Source organism: Pyxicephalus adspersus, chromosome 1 (genome assembly GCF_032062135.1).
Source record: "Pyxicephalus adspersus chromosome 1, UCB_Pads_2.0, whole genome shotgun sequence".
Classification (NCBI taxonomy): Eukaryota; Metazoa; Chordata; class Amphibia; order Anura; family Pyxicephalidae; genus Pyxicephalus; species Pyxicephalus adspersus.
This window is the reverse complement of record NC_092858.1, coordinates 69,379,357-69,404,229: the sequence shown is the minus strand read 5'-3', so window position 1 is coordinate 69,404,229 and position 24,873 is coordinate 69,379,357. Positions and strand designations below refer to the sequence as shown.

The window sequence follows — 24,873 nt, the reverse complement described above, 5'->3', positions numbered from 1 at the left end:
ACATGTATCACCACAGGTATAATCACATGTATCATGACATGTATAGCAGCCTTGTCCCACATACATGTTTATACACACAGGACACTGAAAGACGGTGACAGGGCACGTGCCGGCGCCGTCCAATCACAGGCTGGTACCCAGCGAGGCTCCGTGTACATCAACGATGTAGTACACAATGAAAACGATAGCCGTACGAACACGGTGCTCACTGTCACCTCACCTTACTGAGGGCCGCCTTCCTCTCTTCCCTTTGTCTCATGGTGCCCGCCGTTCCGCCTAGTTCCACCTCCTTGCTCTTCCGGTCACTGCTCCGGTTGTCCCGGTTGCCCCTTAATACGGATGGCGGCGTTTCCCGCTCGTTCCTCATACTCAGCTTATGACAAGCTGCAGTTTATTGCTATGTATCACACTCCTGAGGAGGAGATCGGCCGTCTACGCCAGCCCAAACCTCATCACCTGCCGAGAACGAGAGATGCTGCGGATACTGTCCCTGTGCGCGCGCCCGTATGACAGATGTGCGCGTCCCCGTGTGCCCGCCGGTGCGCGCTCCCTATGTAGCCCCCAGCACGCGCTGACATTCCTCCAATTTTCTGATCGAATTCTAGCAAAGCTTTATAAATCACGCCTGATATGGATCAGGTGATCTCCTGTACCCTGTCAGCTGTGTAAAGCACCCCAACATCTTCTGTATGTGTGTTCCCAATACTGATATTGTAGATGTAGATATACACACATGAAATCCTATGTGAGCTTTAACATGTCAATGAATTCCTGGCCTCAGTGAAAAGTCAGGATGGTCAGCATTACATCCTCTGGGGTGCCATTGGGCTACCAATTTGTTCTTCTTCCCATGATTATTCACCAAGGTCCTTGCCTTGGCCATTTTAGGAAAACTTCTGTAGTTGGCTCAACCATCTCCAGCATTGATTAAGATCTTGGAAACCAACATTCAGATCACCGTGTGGACTTTGGGTGACAGATCAATATAAATAAACCTTCATTCATTGATCTTTAGACTGGAACACATGCGGCTTATCCTGAATACTAAAACCACAAGATCCTATTTCTTCCCCTGGAAATAATACAAATGGTGAGGGTACAGGCACACACCAAAGGTATGCTACTCAGTAACTTCAATCTTTTTTTTATAATTCCACACCACGGGTGTTCTCTTTTTTCAGCAGAAGCCCCCACGTTTTTTAGCCAGGGATATTCACTGATATGGGGTTTTCTGATATGGTGCTCAGTTCCCAGATGATGGCTTTGGGAAAATTCCAGGCACCTTGTCTGCAAGTTGTTGATCTTCAGATGAGTACAAGTTTTATGTGATATTGGGTTGTCCCTTCTTCACTGGATTTCTAAAAAGACAATGGGGCTTATTTATCAAAGCTCTCCAAGTCTGAAGATAGATGTGATGGGAGAACATGGCTGAGAAAGAAAACCTGGAATGCATTTCTTAAAATCTTTTTCTTGTTGACTGGCAAATGTTTTCATTCCTGGACCAGATCAATTCCAAGTTTGCTGGATTACCCAGGTTCTCACATGATAGTTGATCTCCAATCTTCAGGTGCTAAATCAGACCCATTTTGTTCATAATAATAACGTCACTGTGGTGATGTATGGGAATCATTAGTTGTGAACCATTTACCATGCCACACATCCCTGGAATGCAGATTTCCTGAGTTGTCAGCATTTTTTATACAAAAGAGGGGTCCCTGTACCAGGAGATGCTTCCTTATATCTGTTGGAGGTTGGGTACACCAGACATGATTCTGATGGCCTTATGTTTAAATCAGAAAGTAAACAGGTTTGTCACTGGCTGCATGGACCCAGGGCCGGGTAATCCAATAGTTACATTAAAGTACAATTGTAGTTTCCTTGGAGAATTGAGCTAAAAGGATGCACAGTGCACAGGAATAAAAAGGGGAGAAAGTACATGAGTAACTAATGCACACAATGCTGGGAATAGGAGTACAAAATACACAAAATGCAGGGGGCAGGAGTATGTAGTGCAAATTGCAGGGGTTATAAATATGTTAGGCACATAGTGTAATAGTCACAAGTAACACACTAAGCACAGGGTGAATAGTATATATTGTACACAGCAGGGAAGACAAGTGTATCTAATTGCAGGTAGTTCCTGGGTTACATACGTGATAGATTTGTTCTTACGTTGAATTTGTATGTAAGTCGGAACAGGTAAAATATTTTAATAAATGCAATTAGGACAGATGTTTGTCTGAACATATTATTAGGTAGCATGGTCTCAGTTACTGATATATAATCCTCACTGTGAGCTAATCACAAAGAAAAAAAAAATGTATGGAGCCTAGACATTCATTAACTTCTGGAGAAGGCTGTGCTTTGATAGGCAAAAAGAAACAACTGCAGAGTTTATCTTGGTCAATAGTTACAGGAGGCAGCAGAAAGAGCTCAGTCCCCTAAAATCACCTACAACCTCAGTTGTGTTTAGAAAAAGATCATGCAAACTGTTCTGCACACAGCGAGCAGTGAAGCCCCGTTCGTATCTAGAAGTCATCCGTATGTCAGATGTCCTTAACTCGGGGACTACCTGTACAGAGTGCAGGAGCCAGGAGTGGATAAACAAAATGGTGCAGAACTATATAATGCAGTGTTTCAGGGTGGGAAAATGTAGCGCATGGCGCAAAGGGTCAGGAGTAAGGATCGCACTAGGAACAGGGATTATAAAAATGTAGCTTATACAACATAGGGGTAAGATAAACTTATTCCCCAAGCAAAACATTAGAGACTGATCTCCAGTTCTAAATCTAATACTCCCACACCTACTTCCCAAAAATGCTGCAATCATGTGATACTCCAGCCCCAATCTACTGTCTTCTCTTTGCTCCCTTCTTGCAGATGTCCACTTCCCAGCTTGGGTAATAAACACCCAGGTCACAAAAGTCAACAATTGTTAGATCAGACCTTCAACGTACAGTGACAAAGATTACTGGACAACAAACTGTTGAAAACAGACAGATATCCCTAAAGGTAACAGTACTAGTTGACGGGATACCTGGCATATCATGGTTTCCCTTGCGGTTGTTGGGACTGAATGAACTACCACACACATGCTTGTGACTTACACCATCCCATTATGGCCAAAGATTGAATCAAGGAATATACTGGCATCCGTGACAGAATGGGGACAGGCAAGTATACAAAAGGGCTTTGTTTCACTTTAAGATGAGAGGCCACCTGACATCTGTCCTCTTTTTTCTGACTGAAGCTAAAAACAAAGCTGCTGACTAACTATAACAGTACTGAGCACCAAGACTTGTTCACTGACCTCCACACAACAATCTTAGTTGAATCAAGTATGTGACATTTTATGAAAAATGCATGATAGTGCAGAAAGCTGAAATGAAAACACATCACACACTGTGTCTTTGTACTTTTGAAACATTTAATACGTAAAATGTTTTAATAAAAAAATCTTATCTTTTCATTTCAGTCTTTATTGCAGACACTAAAAATATTTGGTGCAACATGTATATTTCAGAGAAAAGCAACTTCACATTATCACCTAGGGTGGTCTGTGGACAGAAAACACCCTTTTCAAGTCCTGTTTAAAAAGTTTTTTTTTTTTTTACTCACATGCAATTTCTATGTGACATGTGACAATGCACCACTCTATTACAATCATAATATTAATGTCCACAGTAGAATGTTAAAAAAAACACACATAATAGGTGAATGCATTTTACAATGGTTAACAGTAAAAATGTAAAATCCCTTGAGAGTAACATGCTCTTTACAAAGTTCAGACCGACATGTACACGGTTTATTAACAACAGAATACCAGTGCCTCTGTTGGGAAGTAAGGGTCTCCTTCCCTGTTTTGGCAGTAAGTGGTGTGTCTTCAAATAAAACATCTATATCTTAGGGTGATAGAATAAGTCCTTGTAAGAATAAAGTAAACCTCATGTGCTATGATCCGACATTGACGTTTCTAGCATCATATCACTCTCGTTCATCTCTATTTCAAGAGCTTCTTCCACTGGAGACCTGGCATCCGATGATTTAGGCAGAAGATTAGTGGTCTCCAAGGACATTATGCCACTTACATCAAGAGACTGTCTCTCCATATCAGCCTCCCAGGGAGAAGAAATTATGTTCTTCAAAGTTTTCATTGTGTGTACATCAAAGTCATAACATCTTAATTTGTCCTTGATCTCCGTTCCTAAGAAATATAACACAAAATTTGTTAAAAAAAAAATGCCTGATCAACTACATTGTGATTAGCTATTGAAGATGCTCCAAAGTTGTACCACTGAATGCACAAGTTCATATTTATGTTCATCCCTGTGGCACCCTCCATTTACAGTGTATTGATGCAGAGAGCAGCAATAACATCATACCAGCTCTGAAGCTCTGAAGCTGCTTTCTGTATCTCTGAGGACTGCACACTTCTACAAATAGATAGGAAGAGAACCAAGCATATCACATGACAGGCCAGAAGAAACTAGAAAATGGTAGGTTTATATTAATTTAATTAAAAACATGAACAAATACAGAGTATTGTAGGCAGCTCTGTCAGGGTTATACTTTGTTGCAAACCCTGTAACTGTTCTGCATCTAAATGTAGAGAAAAAACTAGGCAAATAAACCAAGGTGTGGGATACAGAAAAAGATTTTCAATATTGAATACCATTTGGTAACTTTTGTACCTGCATTGTGCTGTAAGGATATAACATTGTATGGCCATATTAGTTCATAGGAATTTAAACCTAAAAACCTTTATATCCAGCATTTTAATATCATGCACATAGTATAGTAAAAAAAAAAAAAAAAAAAAGAGTGAACCTTAAAGTTTAGTTTCACTAAACAATTAGGGGTGATGAAGAATGATATTACAATCTGTAAAAACCTGCTGAATGGCAGTAACAATAAAATCACATAGCTTTCGGGTTCTAGGTTGAAGCATTGGGGCACCAAGGTCAGCAAGGTTTTCAGCCAAAGCCTGCATATTGGAAAAAGACCGTCTGAACTAACCAAACACCATTTAAAGCAGAACTAAAGTTCCACTTTCAAAATTTGCAACTGGGCAAGGCATTACTGCAGAAGGGAAAAAGTGATGTCTTTCTGCAAATAAAACATGCTTGCTCTCCTCAGCAAAAATCACTGAGCTGTGCATATGCAGCTCAGCATAGAAGCCGGGTACCTGGTGCATCCCAGCTTCCTCTGTGGCTACCGGGATACAATAAACTCCAGATTATCTGGGCCTTGCCAAATAGGATGGCCAAAGATTAAACAAGGAAGAGAAAAAGGAAGAAGATAGAGATGCTCTGTGACTGCAAAGGGAAAGGCGAGTGTATTTAAAAAATTGTGATCTGGCCGGTTATTTCATTGCAAAAGGTACATCACCTTCTGCAATAAAGGAGCTGTCTGACTGCAATTTGTTTTTTGTTTTAATTTAGTTCCACTTTAAGATATGAATCCTGACCAATATTTATACTTTATTGCATGTAAGCGGCTTAGTAGCTGACAAAGATGTTAAATCTTACCAATATATGCTTCAGAGTCCCCAATATACATTTCTATGCAATGTCCAAGCATTGTAACAGAAAATGTATCATCCCTTCGTAGACCCAAGGCCTTAAACAAAGGAAACAAAATGATTAATCATGATAAATGATTAATGACTAATCATACAAAAAGTAAATATAAATAAATGGCAGTGCATGATGTTATTCTATTAAAAATATTGAGCTTAATAAGTAAAAAAAAAAAAAAGTAAACTTGGAAACAACCTTTGTCACATGTAATGTAACAAAATCTTATAAATTGCCCAATGGCCAAAACACTGACATATTTTGTTTCCTCTCCTCTACAGGAAGATTAAAACACAAGCAAGGTATGTGGCAAATGAAGCAACCTGATAAATGAGATGATAAATATTTGTGTTCTGTGCCTGTTGTCAAGTACATTTTTCTCGGTTGTCTTTAAGGACCACAGAACCATGGTTATGGTTAAAAGGAACAAGATACGGTTTCAGTCAAATCTTGTTTGTGTTGTTCTAATGACATTAAATAAGCATTGTCCTCCTAGACAGGTATATTGCTGGTAGAGTCAAAAGTAAAAAAAAAAAATGGAAAAAAATTAAAAAATAAAACTACTAAAATAATACCACTCAAAGACTGGAAACCTGTATTCTTTTCTGTTTTTAGGTTTGGATGTGCTTCATCAAGCCAAGGCACAGAAATTTGGCAGCAGATTTGTTGGAAAATTTGTCTTATAGGATTAGTTGAAACTTGTAGCAAAACATCTCTGTGTACATTTGGCATAATGCCGCAAATATGTGATTCATATCAAAAGTATATCGGTAGTATTGATCTTAACTAACACTTTGAGAACAGCCAATATGCAAATGCACAGCACACTTTTCTTATGAGTCTTTTGCTGTCCACTTATTTGAAGTAGAATGATTTCAACAAATGACTAAGATTGTATATACTTTTTTTATATTTCTATAATTTTAGAGGTACCAACTTACTGTATGAAAATAATCAATTGCACTTTCAAAATTTCCCATTAAACTGTGTATATATCCAATAGCGGAATAGGTGGATGCATTTTGTGGTATCAGTACTAGAGCTTGACGGTGATACTCCAAGGCATCTTCATACTTTCTGCAAAATAAGCAAGCACAATGCATTAAGGCATGTAGGCATAGAGGTTTTGTTTATTTCAAGTTTTTGAGAACTCCCTCCAGCTTGTCTGAAAGAAAGCAACTACTGACATACCGTCTCATTAAACTATAGGGTCTGGGAATCCATTGTCATTTATTAAATGTTTAACAGAGTTTACAATGAATTATTTCCACACATACATATGGATATAAAGTCTAAATCTGCCCAAAGAATTTTGTTTGCGATTAAGTAACCTCAAAAGCAAATACAGCATAGAAATGTTGGAAACACAAATTGTTTACAGCTCAAAGTATAATACAATTCTCAACTTTTGATTATATGCAATAGATTTAAAAAAAATAAAATTTGGAGTTTATCTTGCTCAGTCCATCCAAAATAGATATTTTGCTACCATTTAGAGATGGAAATTGTCATTTTAACCACCTCAACATTTACATTTCTACTATGGGCCTGTTTATTTGGTAATAACTATCAACACCGAAAATAAAAAAGTGATACAAACATTTTGGAGAAAGACTAGGCTCTCGCTGGCTATACTGTTTACTACAGATAATTTTTTTTGTATGTAAATGTACATTTTAAAACAGTGTTGGTTAAATAAAGTTATTTTCCTGTAAATAAATATATATATATATATATATATATATATATATATAATCTGTAGTCTATATTTGTTCTGTTTAAAAGTATAATAGTAAAAAAAAAAAAAAAATATATAGGGGAGAAGAGAAGTTAAAACAATAAATAATACAAGCTGAAGGTTTTTCTCTACAAAATCTACAAGTTGTTAAACATGGCTGGCCAAAGTCCAGGTATGATGGAAAAGCTGCTGAAGCATGCTTTTTAAATAAAACTATTCTTACTTTGAATTCTTTAACGTTAACTTGGAAATCCTGTATTATATAATCTAAATCAACACTGTGAGCCCTAAGAACTTTCTCTGTATTTCATGTGGACCCTGCAGTTTATTCTGGAGTTGAATGCTAAAGTTTTTAGTTAGCTCTATTTATTCCACTTACAGTTTTGCTTAAACGCATCTAAATGTATTTACTTACTTCAGTTTTCTACGTACATGACCCAAATTGTTTAACAGAGGTTCCCATTTATCCACGGTCACCTAAAAAATAAAGAAAATATCAGTTGAAAGCTTTACTTAGTTTGACACATCTCGGAGTAGTAGTATTCCACTTCTCCCTTCATAAGGCTACAAAGAGATTCAGACACCCAGCAGTTCCATATATACATATATTCAGACATGCCTGATCATTATTGCCTCACAGCTTCCTATACAAATCTATGGGGCTGTAATGCACAGATGCATCTACTGTGGTACTGAAATGCAAATACAAAGAGGGAACTTCAGGCCACTAAAAACCTTGTATACTCCTGTGATGAAAGAAGTGAGTTACTTTAGGTAAAGGAATGGGAGCAGATGCGATAACTGAACTTTGTTAGAAAGTACAGGTACTTTTTAAAGTGAAAGTTCTAGACACAATGAGCAATATTTTTAGTTCTGGAACAAAGATTGTAGCAGGTAAGGCTCAAGAGTTGTAAGGGTCTAGCAAGAAAGGCCAAGAGAAAACAGCACAACATCACCAATCTAAAATATACCATCTTGCCCACCAATGATGTCTTACCTATTGCCAGGTATAACACTTTGCCCAAGATTTTGTCTCAGGAGAATATGAGCACAGATTAGTGTAAAATTACCTCATTTCCAATGGCTCGGATTTTCTCTAGTGCCTCCAAGAACCATTTCTCTGCAGTTTTCCAGCTGTGAAATTAGTGACACATCAGTCAGGATAATCCACGCCATTAAATTTTATTACAGTTAAAAAGAATGTGTAACCATTTATGTTATCCTGCCATTTCCTAGTTTGTTGTTACTGTTGTCCCCATGTATTTTTTCTAAAATTATACTAAAAAAGTTAAAACTACAAAATATTAATAAAAAAGGTGTACAAAACAATCCAATATTGTGCTGTTGAAACAGTATATTGTAGTAAGAAACTCTGACACTTACTCTCCATTCTGAAATGCCACCACACCAACTTCATGCATAACAAAGGGATCTTCTGGTGCGATACTCAAAGCCTGACTGAAAAACCTCTCTGCCAACTTGGAATTGTTGGTCAGGCCATACTCTAGTCCAATATACAGCATTGGTAAATGACATCTGCAAACAAATAATACAGCACTGATCAGTAAATAAAACTTTTGCTACAGTCAAAAAAAAAAAATCATTCAACTTAAATGCTTTTCAAGTCACTGCTCAGACACCAGTTCATCTTCCACTAATCTGAAACTTTCTAGGCTACAGTTACTACACTTTGTGAATCTCTTCCTTGCCTTAAAGAAAACCTGCATAGTCAAATACTGCTGGATGTTCTAGTAACCAAGTAAACATCAGAAGAAGTGAGCAAATACCCGTACTTCAGGTTTCCTTCTCCCCCAGCTCCATATAATGAAGGTTAGATAATCCACTGGCCCCCATGACATGGTAAAATGCCAAATGATTTATCAGAACCCCCAGAAACCTTCATTTGGGAGGCAAAAATGTCTATGCTTATGTGAACAAACCCTTGGGAAAGACACTATTTTTACAGCAAATGGCAGGCCTTAAAGAAGTTCTGGGGAACAGAATCTGAATGAAACGCCAATTATCTAAATTAATAATCCAAATTCTCCTAATGCTAGGGCTCCCTCTAATGGGCGATGTCCTGCTGTGCAGTGGATCAATGGAAACTAGAATAAAGATATATGCTAATATTTTACTACTTGTAGTTGAAATGTTTAGACACATGAACTGGCTTTACAGCATTTACTAATATCTGCCTAAGTAAAACTAGTCTAAACAGGGAACCATTCTTGTCATGTCTAAGGGTAGAACTGTGCAGTTCTCTAAACAGCATATATACTCAGTTTTGCTTTGTTTTATACTAGGATAAAGTCATAGCTAAACAATATAACTGGATATAATTCAACCTTCCTGCTGTAAGATTATTGTGGGCTAGGGGGGAAACCATGCGGCTACTGTGCCACACATACAAAATCAACATCAAAACCACAGATAAGGCATACTGATCGACTATGGACTATGTACAGCGCTGCCTAATATGATGGCGCTATATAAATACTGTGTAATAATAATAATAATAATAACTGATCCATGAGAGATAAGTCTTGTTTATTCTAATCTGCTCAGCTTTATCATTGCCATGTAGAGTAAACTCTGGATATCCCACTATTTTCCTAAACGTGATTTGACTTAGATTTGTTTTGCTGAACTAGGGATACGTTAGGTGGTCAGTTCAGCAAACAATGCTTACGGGATAATATGCAGGTATAAAAATCATCCTAACATAAAATTATATGCTCAAAATCATTTATAAGAGTTTGTCTTAACAGATGGCAATCAATAGGTTGAACACATTGTAGCAGGGATGCACAAAGGCACAACAACTATATGCAAAATATAAACATTTACTTTTTACCTAAAAATTATCTAAATAAAAAAAAGAGCATAATTGTTAAAAGTTTTGGAAAATGTAATGATTCCTTATACTAATAACAGGAAAACAAGAGGTAGAAAAATGAATGTATGATCCTAAAGTCAAGCATGCTGTAAAGCACATTTTTTTTTAGGTGTGCATCCTGGGGTAGAAAATGGTTACTAGGTTTCATTTTCTATAATCTGTTTAAAGCTTGTGTATTTTAAGCTTTGATATTTCCTGGATCAACAGTTACTAAAGCCTACTTTTCAGAATTCTAGTTCCCTATCATGCTGAAATTTTGTCTTTGGTGCTTTCTGAGCTTCCACAGGTATGGGATAAGGCATTATGAAACTTTTAATCGAGTGCTTATTCTGGGTCTGTAACCCAAAAGTACTAGAATTAGACCCAGCCAAACAACATGCATTCACCTAAAAGACTTGTAACACTTTAAGCTCATGTAGCAGCCCAGGCGGGACATATCACTTAGACACACATGCTGATTAAACATGTCACCGATTTGTTGTCATTAAACTAGATTATGTGGTTAATATGCTGCTTATAAAAAGGCCAAACCACAATAATTTGCATTTCTTTTGTTAGTATTGATCATACCCTTTCATCAGCTGTGCTGCTGTGAAATAAGCAGCCATTGCTTGGTCATGTTCACTTTCCACGGCAAATGAATGTCCATAGGCAATCCACGCTGGACCATAACTTCTCTCTAATGTGGTGGCTTTGCTAAAATTCAAACAATAGTTCAGTAAATAAGTATATTTACATTATAAATATTCCAGAAACTTTAATTTTTTTTAATATGCATGCTTATATATTAAGCATGTTGAATATAAATCCTACCTGAGATATCTTCTGGCATGCTCATTTTTATGTCCCACCATCAGATAATAACAACCTACTGCAAACCAGGACACCTGAAGAATGAATATAAAACACCATCATTTAAGAAACAATATAATCTACAATAAGTAATTTGGGTTTTTACTGAGGTAAGCACACCCCCATACACGCACACATTTTTTCAAATGCATAAGGTGACACAATGGGCTCATATCAACTACACAGTTAAGGACCAATAATCCAACCAAAACAAAAAATATCAGGGTTGGGTGAACAGCAGCATAATATATTAAAGAGATCAGTTGGTTGAAGTCAAACTGCAACTAACACACACAAAAAAAGAGGCAAGTTAAAAATGTCTAATACGTTTCTAATAAAACATATTATTGTTCTTTTCTGCAGGGTTTTCATTTGCAATCTGCCTGTTACCGCATGTATAGTCATGCTGCATTCAAGGCATGCCTGTGGTGATAATGGTCACAGCTGCCAATGCTCTTTTGTCAGATTTTGCAAATCCTCAGATGGCTGCTAATAAAGCTGGATACATTAGCAGCACCTAAAAACTGCAGATCTAAATAAAGGATTGGTATTGTTTTTGAAGAAAGGTTTTAGTTCTGTTTTCTAGAAAATGTCCCCTACATCGGAACACAAATGCACACACTCAAACAATATCTATTTCTGCTTTCTCTTAACTGAAATATGGTAAACAGCTTTTGTTCATTTAAAAACTATATTCTCTACCAGTACAAGTCTAAAGGAAAGTACAAGAAGTTGAAGTAGGTCAGCAAATTAAATTTCACCTGTACTATTTGAAATTATTTTGCCTTCTATATATGTTCTAAATCAATTTGTGAAAATGAAACTAGGATCCTTGACATCAGGTATTACTGAATTCCATAATGTAAAAGGTAGAGTTGCACAACACAAATTAAATGTTGTTTAAATAACTTAAAGAAAAACGTGCACATAAAGTGACTGTTAAATGCATGCAGATGTGCTGATGGCAGGACACTATATTCAAGGTATAAACAGAAAAAATGTTACAATACTTACTGGATTATTTGGATATAAATCAACAAGTTTATGTGAAAGATAGAAGAGTTCTGTAAAAAACAAAATAAATAGCATTTTTTGATTATGATAAATAGAGAAAAAATAACACCAATTCATCGTAAAAACCATACAGAATATGTAAAAAAAGAACTTACCATTTGCTTTGTTCAGCTCTACAAGAGTGCCTATATGTACAGGTAAACAATTTGCATGAAAAGGATCTTTTTCCATAACTCTGAAAATACAGAAAATTGGTATGTGATACATTTAATTTGTAAAGTTTGGTTGAAAACATAATGAGCCAGGTAAAAACTTTATTTTCTTTTTTTTTTCTTTTAACACAGTAAAGGAAAAGCAAGATTTTTCTTTTCTGTTTCAGCTTGGGTAGCAACGTAAGTGTGGGATCTATACGCACGGATTTAAAAATGCATATAAACGTTCCTACTACGTCTATATGCATTATTATGCACTTTTACAAGCGTTTTAAAGCTTGACTTTAAAACGCTAAAAAACTTTTATAAACGTCTATGACGCGTTTAACCACGAATTGAAGCAATTTTACATAAGCGTTTATAAAAGTTTTACTTTTAACCTTTTCAGGGAATGACTTCAGGGGTACATAAAACCCCTTATTCATTCCCTGAAAGGGTTAAAATGTGAAAAAAAATTGGACGAGGCTTTATTACTGATATTTAGGATTACACAGAGCACTAGAGGTGAATAGGGACAAGTCTCCCTATTCAAGTCTAGTGCTGAATGGTTGAGAAAAGGAAAACCTCAGCCAATCACGGAGCACTAGAAGTGAACGGGGAGCCTTGTCCTCATTTAACCCCTAGTGCCCGGGGATCCCTCACTGTCAGGAGGAGTCCCACGGCTGTGCTCATTTTATGAATGAATGCAGCCATGGGAATCATCCTGTCATTGTGGGATAACCTGTATAAAAAAAAAAAAAAAAAAAAAAAAAAAAAAAAGGTTTAGTTACACAAACACAAAACTTTTTAATAAAATAATTCAACATTAAAGTCTCGTCCTATTTTTTACAGATATTTTAAACCTTTCAGGGAATGAGTAAGGGGTTTTATATACCCCTGTACTCATTCCCCAGGCTGGGGTGGTGGAGACCTGGGAGTTTTCTTATTAAAGGGGGCTTCGAGATTCCAAAATCCTGCTAAAACGCTTATAAAACCCCCCATTGTTTTCAATAGAAGCTTTCTTAAAAAGCTTAAAAAAGCTTGTAAAAGCCTCCACTGAATTTAATGGGAGCGTTTTCAAGCATTTTCCCACAGTTACCCTACGTTTTAAGTTTTTAAACATTGCAAGCAACGTTTAGGATAAAGCTCATAAATGTGCCTCAAGGAAACGTCCTGGTGTAGATTAGCCCATTAGAATGCATGGGAATTTCAAACATGGGCTTTAAAAACCTCAGGTTAAACGCTGGGGAAACAGTCCGTGTAGACTAAGCCTTAAGTGAGAGAAGGTTTCACAACCTTTTTAACATAGAAAAACCCTTGAAAAAAACTTTTAGGGTCTTCAGGGAACCCTGGAAGTAGTTACTATATTCACAACTCACAGTACATGTGAATGCCTCCCAAATTATTGGGCATTGGGAGGAATAGTCAACAAAGATTATTGGTGTCACCCAAATGGACCTAAAGTTTACTAAAATTGCTCAAGGAACCCTGGTTGGGAAAGACTGATCTAAAGTGAGGAGAAATACCCAACAGAACAGGTATCCGCACAAAAAACAAACAAAAAAAAACACAATTTCATATATCAATCTCAATTATCCATCATCTAATAATAATTTACACCAAATTACAAGCACAAAAAAAAAAAGTTTTCCTCCCTTAGCTTTTTACTTTGCCATTACGCTCGCCTTGTTGTTCATCTAACTATTGTCACAAATATCTATTAACTACTTAAGGCATACAGTGAGACCGGTGGGTCTTCCCACTAGTTGTCAACTGGTACCTTTCCCTCATTTCCACTCAGCACCTTTTTGTTCTCTTAGTAGTTAGTGTAGGTAATCCTACTGTCACATATAGGGGAAACTAAAACATTTAACACTTTCAAAGTTCCATAAAAAGGAAATTGTGATCAAATAAGTTCAGCCGTGGTCATGTCCCAGTCTACCCCAATGCCCCTTTCTTTTGAGTAAACCAATATGAATATACAGTATTTACCAATCACCAGCCCTACCTAAAATAATTTAGCACGGCATCATTTTATAGCAATACAACACCAATGTAGTAAAGTACTCACGCAGATGTAAGTTTATAGCACATCTTGAAGTCACAGTTGTAGTAATGTCTTTCTGCCAAGGAGACTACAACATCTAAGTTTTCCTGAAGTCCATCTATAGATTCTGGAATTACGGTTTCACTAGGTTTGTTGTACTGCAAAACAGTTTTTTTTTGTATTGTTTAAGGCAGGAAATATATTTGATTAAAATAGAAAATTGTTGTTTTTCTCCAATAGCTGAATGAATGTACAGTTTTAGTGTTAGAAGCACAAGGAATCAATTTATATTGTACTTGCTTCTTTACCAATCACAAATTAGCCTAGGTATGCAAAAGCAATCCTGCAGAAGCTTTCTTTGTCAAAAAAAATCAAAAGTTAGAGGCCAATGCTGACTTGTATACAACAATTTTGTTTCAATAAATTTTTATTAGTTTTTCCAAATAGGTTTACATATAAAAGTATGAACATATAAAATATACAAAAAGAAAAAGAAAAATACAGAATCATCTGCAATAATAAATACAAAAAACACAACAAATTTAAAAAATAAACAAAAATAGTCATGGGTGACAAAATAAAAGAGCAACATGAAGCTCCAATAAGAAGAAAGATAATATATTAATAATTAGAGCTGCACGAGTCTGCAATCTAAATCTGGAAAGCATGATGGTCTAACAAAAGAGACCAAACTTTATAAAAGTTATTGACAGTATCATTAACTACAGCAGTCATCTTTTCTAGTACCATAGTATCAGAAACTTGTGAAAGAACTGCTGAAAAATTAGGAGTAGGTTTTTTCCAAGCTGCCGCTATGGTTTGATGGGTAGCTAAAAACACAAATGAAATAAGTTTGAGTTGCTGTTTTGTGAAAGACAGGCTTGGCATGTGAAGTAGTGCTTTCCAAGCATTCTTCCGAATCGATATATTTAAAACAGATCATGTATGATTATATACCCTAATCTAAAGTTGACAGACAACTGGGCAGTCCCACCAGGGGTGTCAAATTCGATTACACAGAGGGAAAAAAATTAAAAACTTAGACAAAGTTGCAGACCAACCTTTAAATTTGTTGTAAAACTTAAAGGACATTTTTCCTTCTCATTAGATATAAACCCTTTTCATATGGAAACAAAGAGTTTTTGCTTCACATTCAATCTGGAACAAGCTTATAATAGAAAAAGAGGCATAACATTTTTTTTTAAATTTTAAGAAAAAATCTTATGCCTTTTTCTCTATTTGTAGCCTTCGGAGTTAAATTTCAATAGTAACCTTTTTGCACAGGCTAACAATATTATTAACAATGCCTTGGAGTAGCAAGAAAAAGTACAGCTGAGGGGGAGTGCTGGAAATGCCAGACGCGCCAATGAGGAGCAAAATCTTATAAGTGTCCCACATTATTTGCGTCCAATGCGGGGCCAAGCATAAGCAGAGAGCCCGCTGGTCTATAGACACAAGTGATGCTGGGAATTGTAGTAGCGACGCAATTTCAATGCAGCGCAGGCCAGCTGCACTTAATATTAAGGATTCCTTTGGGGGCCAAAAAAAAAGGACGTTGGGGGCCAGAGTTTGACACCCCTGGCCTGGGGTATATGATAGAGTGGGGTCTTCTATTAGTGGCCTCAGGGCTGCAGGTAGCCACAATATATTACGTAATGAAATCGAAGGTAATGTATACAACAATTTTAACAAGAAACAGAACATTTGAGTTGGCTGGATGTTTGATAATATCAGTACAGGTCTCTAAGGACAGCAAATAAATGGAAGTAGAATTAGGTGCACTGACTTAAAATATTCTAGTTCATAAGCTTTATTTGCTTTATAAGGTAAGTAAATGCTGCTATTGTTTATCAAAAATATAAATAAAAAAAAAATATTTATCAGGCACACTTTTTACCTTTTTAAGCTTGTTCTCAAAAAGGAAACGGAGAAGTTCTTGATCTTCTGCACATTTTTTACTAAGGGGTAGTGAATCAAGTAGTTCTTTCTCTGTAAAGAGAAAAAAAAATCATAAATGGAGACCTGCACCTAGCCGTAACAATTGATGTTTTCACAAGTAAAACAATTTATTATAAGGAGGACAACTAAATCTATACTACTGTTCTTGAATTACATTTCAGGTCTAATGCATTGGACCTACTACTGCTGCTCAATATCAACACAACTTCTACCTTGTCAGTCAGGATCTATGATTTACAATGTTAGTAGCAGGTCAGGCAAAGTGAGCCCATTCAATTTTGTCACCCCCATCCCTAAGTATGAGTAGTATAACCATGCTAGGAGTGAAGTACTGTAACTCTAGTGCAGCTAAAAAAAACTCATATTAGAAAATAACTAATACATTTCCCAAACTATACCGATGTCTGTATTATCCTCAAGGCAAAGGTATTCTTGTCATAAAAAAGAATGTATGATAAAAAAAATTCCAACCTTCTTGTGCTGTTAGCATATGGTGTGCTGTTAGCAGGTCAAATGCTTCAAAGCAGTAAACATCAAACTTCAAGGCCTCTTTGTAGTTGTAAGTTGCTAGTGTTCTGTTATCCAAGGCATCATAGATCTTCCCACGCAACAAGCAAATAGAGCTTTTAATCTTTAAAATAAATAAATAAATGTGAATATCCCATACAAATAGGGAAATCAGCAACATCTCTGTAGACTAGTATATTATGTATGTGTTACTGAAAATGTATTGTGTTGCCATTCAGGTCGTGTGCATTATTTTAGCAAAGTCTTCTCACTTTTAAAGGGATGCTCACCGCAGCACATCACACACAAATGCAGTGCATGCTGGATTTATAAAAGCATGGCATTGCGCTGTAGCACACTGGTATGGTCTATTTTCGGTGGTATTGCCAATTATTCGCTACCCAGCATACAAATGCATGTGCTGTGGGTTGCAACATTGCATGTGTTTCCATCATTTATGCATGGAAACACATGCATTAACCCAGGACACTAGTGGGAATGAGCCATAAAAAGGCAATGCTAGTAATGATTCATTTTGCGAAATCCATATTCCTAGGAATCTGAGGAAGGGTATAAAAAAAAAAATAAAGTATAGAAACAACTTTTATACTTTTTTATGACAAAAAAACAACTTTATGACATTTTTACATATGTTATACAGCTGCCAGTTGTATTTTAACTTGTCTGGCCATATTATTTATTCCCACTTTATGTGTTTCATATTGTTTACTTTTAGTGAGATTATCTAGCAAGTCTAATAAAAAATACATTTACTTTTAAGTAAAGTACATTTTTGACTAGGAGACATAAAAGGGTAATGTAAAATTGTGGCCATTAAGGTATGTGTGCCTAATGTAAGCCATGGGTTATAAGTATTAATCAGACTGAAGCTATGTACAAGCTTTTAATAATTGCCACGGAAAAAAGATTGTTGATGATCCAGCGACAGTAAAAAGAATGCTACATCTTGCTATTCGGAAACAACATTTCATGTTGTTTGCTTAGTGATTTGGCATAGAGAATTAAACCTTAGAATTTCACCAAAAATGGTCACAAATGTTGGTTTTGGGAAAAAAAAAAACACATGTATACTAATGACTCCAACAACTTTCTACACAAATAATATCACCAGACACAGAGTTAAAAAGAAGCAGCAACTATTGACAAACTATTGTAAAATTTAAATATTAGTAAATAAACAAGCGGTAAGGTAACAGGAATTTCTTGATATTTTGTGAGCTCATCCAAATGCAAATAATCTTAGCCTGAAACAATGGTTTATCAACCAGATTTTACCGAGGACTGTGACATTTGCCATTCTCCAGAATTATCCTTTAAGTTTTTGTCTTCTTTTATACTTTTATCGAACAGCTTTTTACTGATGGGCTCCTCCATATCTAGGATATCAAGAGCCTGCTGGTACTCTTTTGCTGCATACTTGATAAAGAAAAAAAGAAAAAAAAAGCATGTAAATAATATTATATGAAAACACTTAATGTTTTAGAATAAAATAAATAAAATCATTTTTTATATATTAAAACACTGTATAGCCTAGTTTACACAGTGGCAAATGCTGTATTTAAATGTTCATGCAGAAAATACAAATTGTTCTAATGTGCTAATATGCAAATATAAAATTGCAGCATCCAAAAAACTTAAGTAAAAAAGTGCATTGTTTGTAAAAAAAAAAAAAAACAGTATTTGTTAGTTTTCATAGCAGTTCCCCAAAAAATTATTTACTCTAGCTTTTCTTCTATACCAGTGTTTCTTGACCTCTATAACACGGGGAAACCCTTGAAAAAAACATTCAGGTCTTCAGGGAACCCCTACTGCAATTACTATATCCATAGTACATTAGTGTGATGGTTAATAGGAAGAATTCCTCTTACATTGCGGGCTATTGGGAAGAATGTCACCCTTACAGATTACCACCATTACAGCCAGAATGTCACCCTTACAGCCAAAAAGACTATTAGTGTCACCTAAACTGGCCTGAGAGGCTCAAATTGCTCAAGGAACCCCTAACAACCTCAAGTATCCCTGGTTGAGAAACACTGCTCTATACCACTAAAGGTTATGTAAAATGGGTGTAAATGGTAGAAAATGGGTGTAAAAGGTAGAATTCTACATACATGACATCGAGCTGCAAGATAACGGCATGCTTCATACACCTACAATGAAAAACAAATACATGTCAGTAACCGAAGCTTTTTTAAATAATACTTTAACATTTAGCTGCTTCTCTGCTTTGCTTGTGAAAATATTTTTATTCTGGTAACCTATAGAGAAGAAATTATAGTGTCCTCTTATCATGATTAAAGAAGCCACACCACAGATTTTGCTCTTTTCACAAGGTTGTTTAATGGACATCTGCCAAAATACAGACTTTTGTACATTAACCAAGCCTACCCAGAAAAATTTAGTGCGGTCTGATAATCCTGGCTATCTAGGAAATATTTGTAGACTGTCGTACATTACACTTTCAAGTCTCTATAATAACTTATAACAGGAAGATGCACTGGGTTAAATAGTGACATAATAGTTAGTTCAATATATTCTCATTTATAAACACATAAAAAGTTATAATGCAAGCAAATCTTGAACTTTGGCTTTTTTGCTTAGGGTTTTAAAGGACCAACATTGCCTTTGTGCTTATGTGTTTCATGTACACCATGTTTAAAGCTTAGGCAATTTACAATAACCCAAGGTTTAGTCATTGACCTAAAGACTAAACATATTATTTACATTAAAAAATAAAAATTTACAAAAAGGGCTGCTTCAGCTACAGCTGAGGAAATAAGTATTGAAAATGTCAACATTTTTCTCAGTAAATATATTTCTAATGAGGCTATTGACATGAAATTTACACCAGATGTCAGTACCAACCCAGGTAATACATACATACAATGAAACACAAACAAATATATCCATAAATTAAGTTATATGTAATAAAGGGTAATAAAGATGTTGATGTGTTCAATATTTCCCTGTTGTATAACACTGTAGCACCAGTACATAATCAGTTTTACTGGAAACGTACTTGTCAACATTTAGGACTAAAAAGACACTGAAGCTAGAAAGTGCACAGCAGTTTCTTAGAAGCCCATGGCACAAAATTAATACATATATTTTATTTAACAAATACAATAAATATTAAAAATAAACATCAGACATACTTAACAACTAATCAAAATTGCCAATTTTTGTTCAGTGAAATAAATATTCAGAAACAGCTGAGTTATGTTCTGTTGTGAGTGGCACATTGTTCAGCACATTCAACCAACAAACTGGCTTATATTTACCTTATCCAATTTTCGTGACCGCAATGCATGTGAAGCTCTGTGATACTGGGCCGTCAGATACAGACATTGGGCCAACCAATAAACATCCTGTGGTTCCTCTGAAAACAAGAAATAAAAATTGCTGTGATGTTTTTAGGAAGTCAGCACATTGCAAGCCGTACCCACCAGCCTGATCCTGATCTGATCCTAGCTTCACTATCCAGTGCAGTGTTTCTCAACCAGGGTTCAGAGGTACCCTAAAGTCCCTTGAGCAGTTTGTAACTCCCAGGTCAGTCTAATATACCACAATCATATTTTTTGGCACTCTATAAGGGTGACATTCTTCCCTGGCCAGAACAGTAAGAGGCATTTATCACAATGACAACCACACTAATGGACTGTGTGCTGGGGGTATAGAAATTGTAGCAGGGGTTCCCTGAAGACCTGCATGTTATTTCAAGGGTTCCCATTCGTTAAAAAGGTCAAGAAACACTGATCTAATAAATCTGGGTAGAAAGCTCCATTATTGAAGCACAGCCAGAAGTCAAAATGAAACATTTTTTGTACCATAGCAAATAGTTTTATTGTAGTGAGATGTAACAAGAATTCTTACCATGTGATAGTGATGCTATTTTATCAGCCCAAAACAAGGCACTCTGGTACTGTTGCTGCAAAAAAAAGAAGATAGAAAAGTATTATTTAATGCAAATATAAAACTTTCACAAACGAAGCAGACACATTATTAAAACACAGAATATTTTTTGCTTAATGATTTCATTTATTTGTCTTGACATTACCTACATCGATAGGATTGTTAAGAAAGGACCACAGGAGTTTGTCCATCATTGTATTCATACTGTCTAATGAAATTCCAAATTGTGCTCTGCAGAAGGACCTCCTTCTCTACAGCACGCTAGCAGAACAGGATTTTTCTGCTCAGGAAAACTACTTATGGAAATCATTTTGAATACATTGTGGACCAGATTTTTTACTTTATATAAAAGGGTGGATAACCTCTTTGATGTCAAGCAAAATATGTTTGTTTTTTTAAATACTTTATTTTTTTTTTAAAAAGGGGAGGCCCCTGCCCTTCTGTCTTTACTGCTGTGACTGTAAAGACTGAATGAGAAGACCAGAGCATCCCAGCATTCATAGGTTACGTATTTCAGGAGGCTTTGGGCTTTAACTGGAATAAAAAAAAAAGTGCCGATATCCTGCATGCTCAGTGAGATGGGCATTCTTTTTTTTTTACCATGTCATCTGATCATGCACCAGCACAGTCAGTGTGGGACCAGGTGGTATAGGCAGAAGCCAGAAGACAAAGGAAGAAGATGGCAGCGCCCAGCAGTTCCTTCAGGACGAAGGAAGAATCCAGGACAGAGCAGGACTGAATCTGGAGAATTGCCATTTTTTTATTTTAATGACAGTTCCGTTCTAAATAGGCAGAGTCACACCTAGAAATGCAACATCCCCATGACTTAGTCCCAAAGAAATACATTATAAATATTATATAATATTAATATAAAATAAATTATTATAATTATTAAAATAATAACAAAGAAACAGAGGTATGTTTGGGACTTGAATAACATAAAGATGACAATAACAATCACAGTAAACAACCGAGAAGAATATTTCAAAAGATCCAATAAAATCTTTTATTAAAAAAATCCAAAGGTTGTACCAGTTTGGTTAGTAACAAATAACCTTAACCACCTAGCCGGTATGCCCGTACGAAGGTCGGGCAAAAAAAAAATGGCTAGGATGGTTAACCCCGTAATTTTGTCACATCCTTACCTACATGGTCCCGCTGTGCACATCCAGCGGGACCATGTAGGTAAGGATTCCAGCGTCGTTTTCCTATTCCAGCGTCGTCCTCCGTCCATCGTCGTCCGTCGATCTCCCTCTCCAGCGTCGGGTGCCAGCGGGACCGGTAAGATGCCGGCCGGTATCTTGTGTTCCGCTGCCCGGCCGGCTGAACACAAGATACCGGCCGGCATCTTACCTGGTCCCGCTGATCGTCCACGTCCGTCTTCGTCCAGCGCCGGATGATCTCTGCAGGGAGAAGCCGTCCGGCGGAGAAAAAAAAATGGACGGCTTCTCCCTGTGTGCGTGATGACGTCGGCGCGTGTGCGGGAAATTCAAATAGAAACTCATCCATTCATTTTGTATTGGATTCAATACAAACTCCTGTATTCAATCCAATACAAAATAATTCAAATAAATACAAAGTTTGTAATTGGTAAATTCAAACTGTCATTTTGTATTGGATTGAATACAAACTCCGGTATCCAATCCAATACAAAAAAATAAAAAAAAATAAGTAAATACATTTTTTATATTCATAATATCTACTAGAACCCCTGTTCGGACATATTTCTGTAAGTTACAGGTCTACAATTTAAAAAAAAAATTTCATGAAAAACAGTGGATCACTTTTGGTACAGAAATCTAGACCTCAGTGTAACGCTCAGGTGGTTAATGTTAAAAAATCAATGTTGTACATAAACAGTTTTTATTTTACAAGAAACATTTGCATGCAGCTGTGGTTGCAGCTTCTGGCAACAACCACACAGCTAAAAGCAACATTCCACGTATGTGTGCCACGATCTGCTGTAGCTGCATGCAAAGATCCCAACCTTGCCGCGGCTCACCAATTGGTCTGAAATGGTCCTTCCAAATAAGACTAAATAATTGTGAGCAGACATGTTCCTAATTGCAGGAAGGACAGATGATGTCTCTTCTGCAATAAAACAACCTTGTAATGCATTAAGGGAATTGCAATGTTTTTTTTGTAATTGCTCCCAAATAAAATGTGCTGTGCAGTGACAATGGGGTGTTTACTATGCCATGGACATAAGCTCATTTCTGTTTATGGCGCTGCCATATATAATGTCACTGTACACAGCCTATCACTGGGCCATACATGCGGCAGCTGTCATAACAACAACAATCACACACATGCAAGTCATTGGTATGAACATGATTTCTAAATTTAAGATTGCTGGGAATCATTAATATTAATATTAAACAGGATTTATATAGCGCCAACATATTACACAGCGCTGTACATTAAATGGGGGTTGCAAATGACAGACACAGTGACACAGGAGGAGAGGACCCTGCCCTGAAGAGATGTGCCTAACAAAGCTTATTGTCACATTCCCAGAACACTGGGCAGCACACACCCTGGCAGGAGGCACTGCCACATCACGTGCTCTCACCTGCTCTATATATTGCCGCACTCTCTTTCGTAAACGATCCAAGTTCATTTTTGTAGTTGAGTGACACGGCTAGAGGGAGGCGCGCCCACGAGAAGGGTGCGCGCCTCCGGAACTGCCGAATGTGAAGTACAGTGGTGTGCACCGGCGATAACTTCACCCCCAAGACGTAAAAACACCGGTTCCGGATTCTCATACGCGACCCTGTAAAGAAATATCAGCTGCAGAAGCGCTCAAGAAGGATGAGTGTTACATACATCGCTTACCGGCCGGAAACACTCTCACCGCTTACTAGTTCCGGTGCTGTAGAGTAGTGTGTAGTATGTGTGCTGTGTTCTGAATAAAACTGTGCCCCTTAGCAAATGTTATCTATTTTTAAATTCATATTAGTTTATTAGAGCAGACCTAAACTCTAAATCTTTACTTTACATTGAAGGGTAGACAACCCTTTTATATAAAGTGTAAATTGTATTTATTATGTGTTAATTCCCCGTGTCACTGTCTGTATCTGTCTGTCATTTGCAACCCCTATTTAATGTTCAGCCCTGCGTAATATGTTGGTGCTATAGAAATCCTGTTTATTATTAATATTATTAATAAAAAAGTGCAGCACCTTTTCTTTTTGTCTTGATCGCCGCGGTGAAAAGCCTCCCGGGATACCTATGTCATGCATCCCGGGAGGCTGTTGGCTGCTCTTTCTGCACATGCTTGATTTTGGGCATGTGCACAAGGAGCCCTTTCTTTAATGGGAGAAAAAAAATTGCATGCGCAGTGAGATCGGCACTCCTTTTCCCCATCTACATCACCCATCTCATCATCTCGTGCCTGCACAGTGCAAGATTGGGTGATGTATGAAGAAAAAGAGGAATAAGATGGTGGCACCCAGCACGGTACAGGGACAACGCGGGATCCAAATAAAGAAACCTCCCAATGGATCAACAGATCTGAAGCATTAAAGGTAAGTATTTTTTTTTAATTTTGACTTTAGTTCCGCTATAGGTAAAAATACAGAAATAAAATGCGTTTTGACACCCATATAAAACAATTCTGCAGGGTAGTGAAGAGAAGAAGGTGTTATGAGTTATGAAGAGAAGACGGTGTTCTGTAATTCTGCTTTAGGATGACAGGATCTCTTCTCCATAAATAAACACAGCCAGTCTTGTACTGATGGGTATTGCTGCCTTCAGATCAGTGTTTCTCAACCAGAATTCCTCCAGAGGTTGCCAGGGGTTCCTTGAGCAATGGGAATTTTGTGACTCTCATGGCATTTTAAATGACACCAATGATTATTTTGGCTGTAAGCATGACATTCTTCCCACTAGCCAGCAGTGTGAAAGACATTCTTCCTACTGACCACCACACTAATGCAAACTAAATGTGTGAGTTGTCATTATGGTAATTATAACGGGTTCCCTGAAGACCTGAATGTTAATTCAAGGTTTCCCCCATGTAAAAAAAGGTAAAGAAACACTGGTCTAAGAGGTTTGACACTAGCAATCCTAATGAATGAAAATAAAGTCTGTCCCATTGCATTGCATTAATTGTATATTAGTTCATTAATCTCACCACCACATCAAAGTTACATGGGCAA

The 24,873-nt window shown here is 36.8% G+C and overlaps 2 protein-coding genes across 5 annotated transcripts in view; both read right to left on the bottom strand.

Moving 5' to 3' along the window:
* UPF3A (UPF3A regulator of nonsense mediated mRNA decay) overlaps window positions 1–536 on the bottom strand; it is an 18,585-nt gene extending 18,049 nt beyond the window's left edge. For 2 of the 4 annotated variants that reach the window (XM_072413429.1, XM_072413437.1), the window contains exon 1: window positions 221–536. In XM_072413429.1, the coding sequence (XP_072269530.1) occupies window positions 221–367 (147 nt within the window). In that variant the 5' untranslated portion in view covers window positions 368–536. The remainder of the gene's footprint in view (window positions 1–220) is intronic. The other 2 variants (XM_072413443.1, XM_072413450.1) reach the window with 1 other exon arrangement.
* Window positions 537–3,407: 2,871 nt separating this feature from the next.
* Window positions 3,408–23,528, bottom strand: CDC16 (cell division cycle 16). The gene is made up of 18 exons (XM_072413419.1): window positions 23,286–23,528; window positions 20,675–20,729; window positions 20,083–20,180; window positions 18,913–18,951; window positions 18,077–18,217; window positions 16,745–16,904; window positions 16,212–16,303; window positions 14,339–14,472; window positions 12,232–12,311; window positions 12,077–12,126; window positions 11,024–11,097; window positions 10,781–10,906; window positions 8,698–8,850; window positions 8,385–8,448; window positions 7,730–7,791; window positions 6,518–6,653; window positions 5,529–5,619; window positions 3,408–4,204 (listed from the first exon to the last, which is right to left on the bottom strand). Exons 1-18 carry the CDS (start codon window positions 23,331–23,333, stop codon window positions 3,945–3,947), a joined length of 1,863 nt encoding a protein of 620 aa, XP_072269520.1. The 5' UTR covers window positions 23,334–23,528; the 3' UTR covers window positions 3,408–3,944.
* Window positions 23,529–24,873: the final 1,345 nt, after the last annotated feature.

Bases quoted from the DNA above. Each gene is read 5' to 3' on its own strand.
- CDC16 (XM_072413419.1), bottom strand. From the start codon at position 23,333: ATGAACTTGGATCGTTTACGAAAGAGAGTGCGGCAATATATAGAGCAG. The intron at 18,218-18,912 runs GTATGTAGAATT...TTCTTTATCAAG, and splicing joins ATCTTGCAGCTCGATGTCAT to TATGCAGCAAAAGAGTACCA. The intron at 7,792-8,384 runs GTAATTTTACAC...TTTATTTTTTAG, and splicing joins TCCGAGCCATTGGAAATGAG to GTGACCGTGGATAAATGGGA.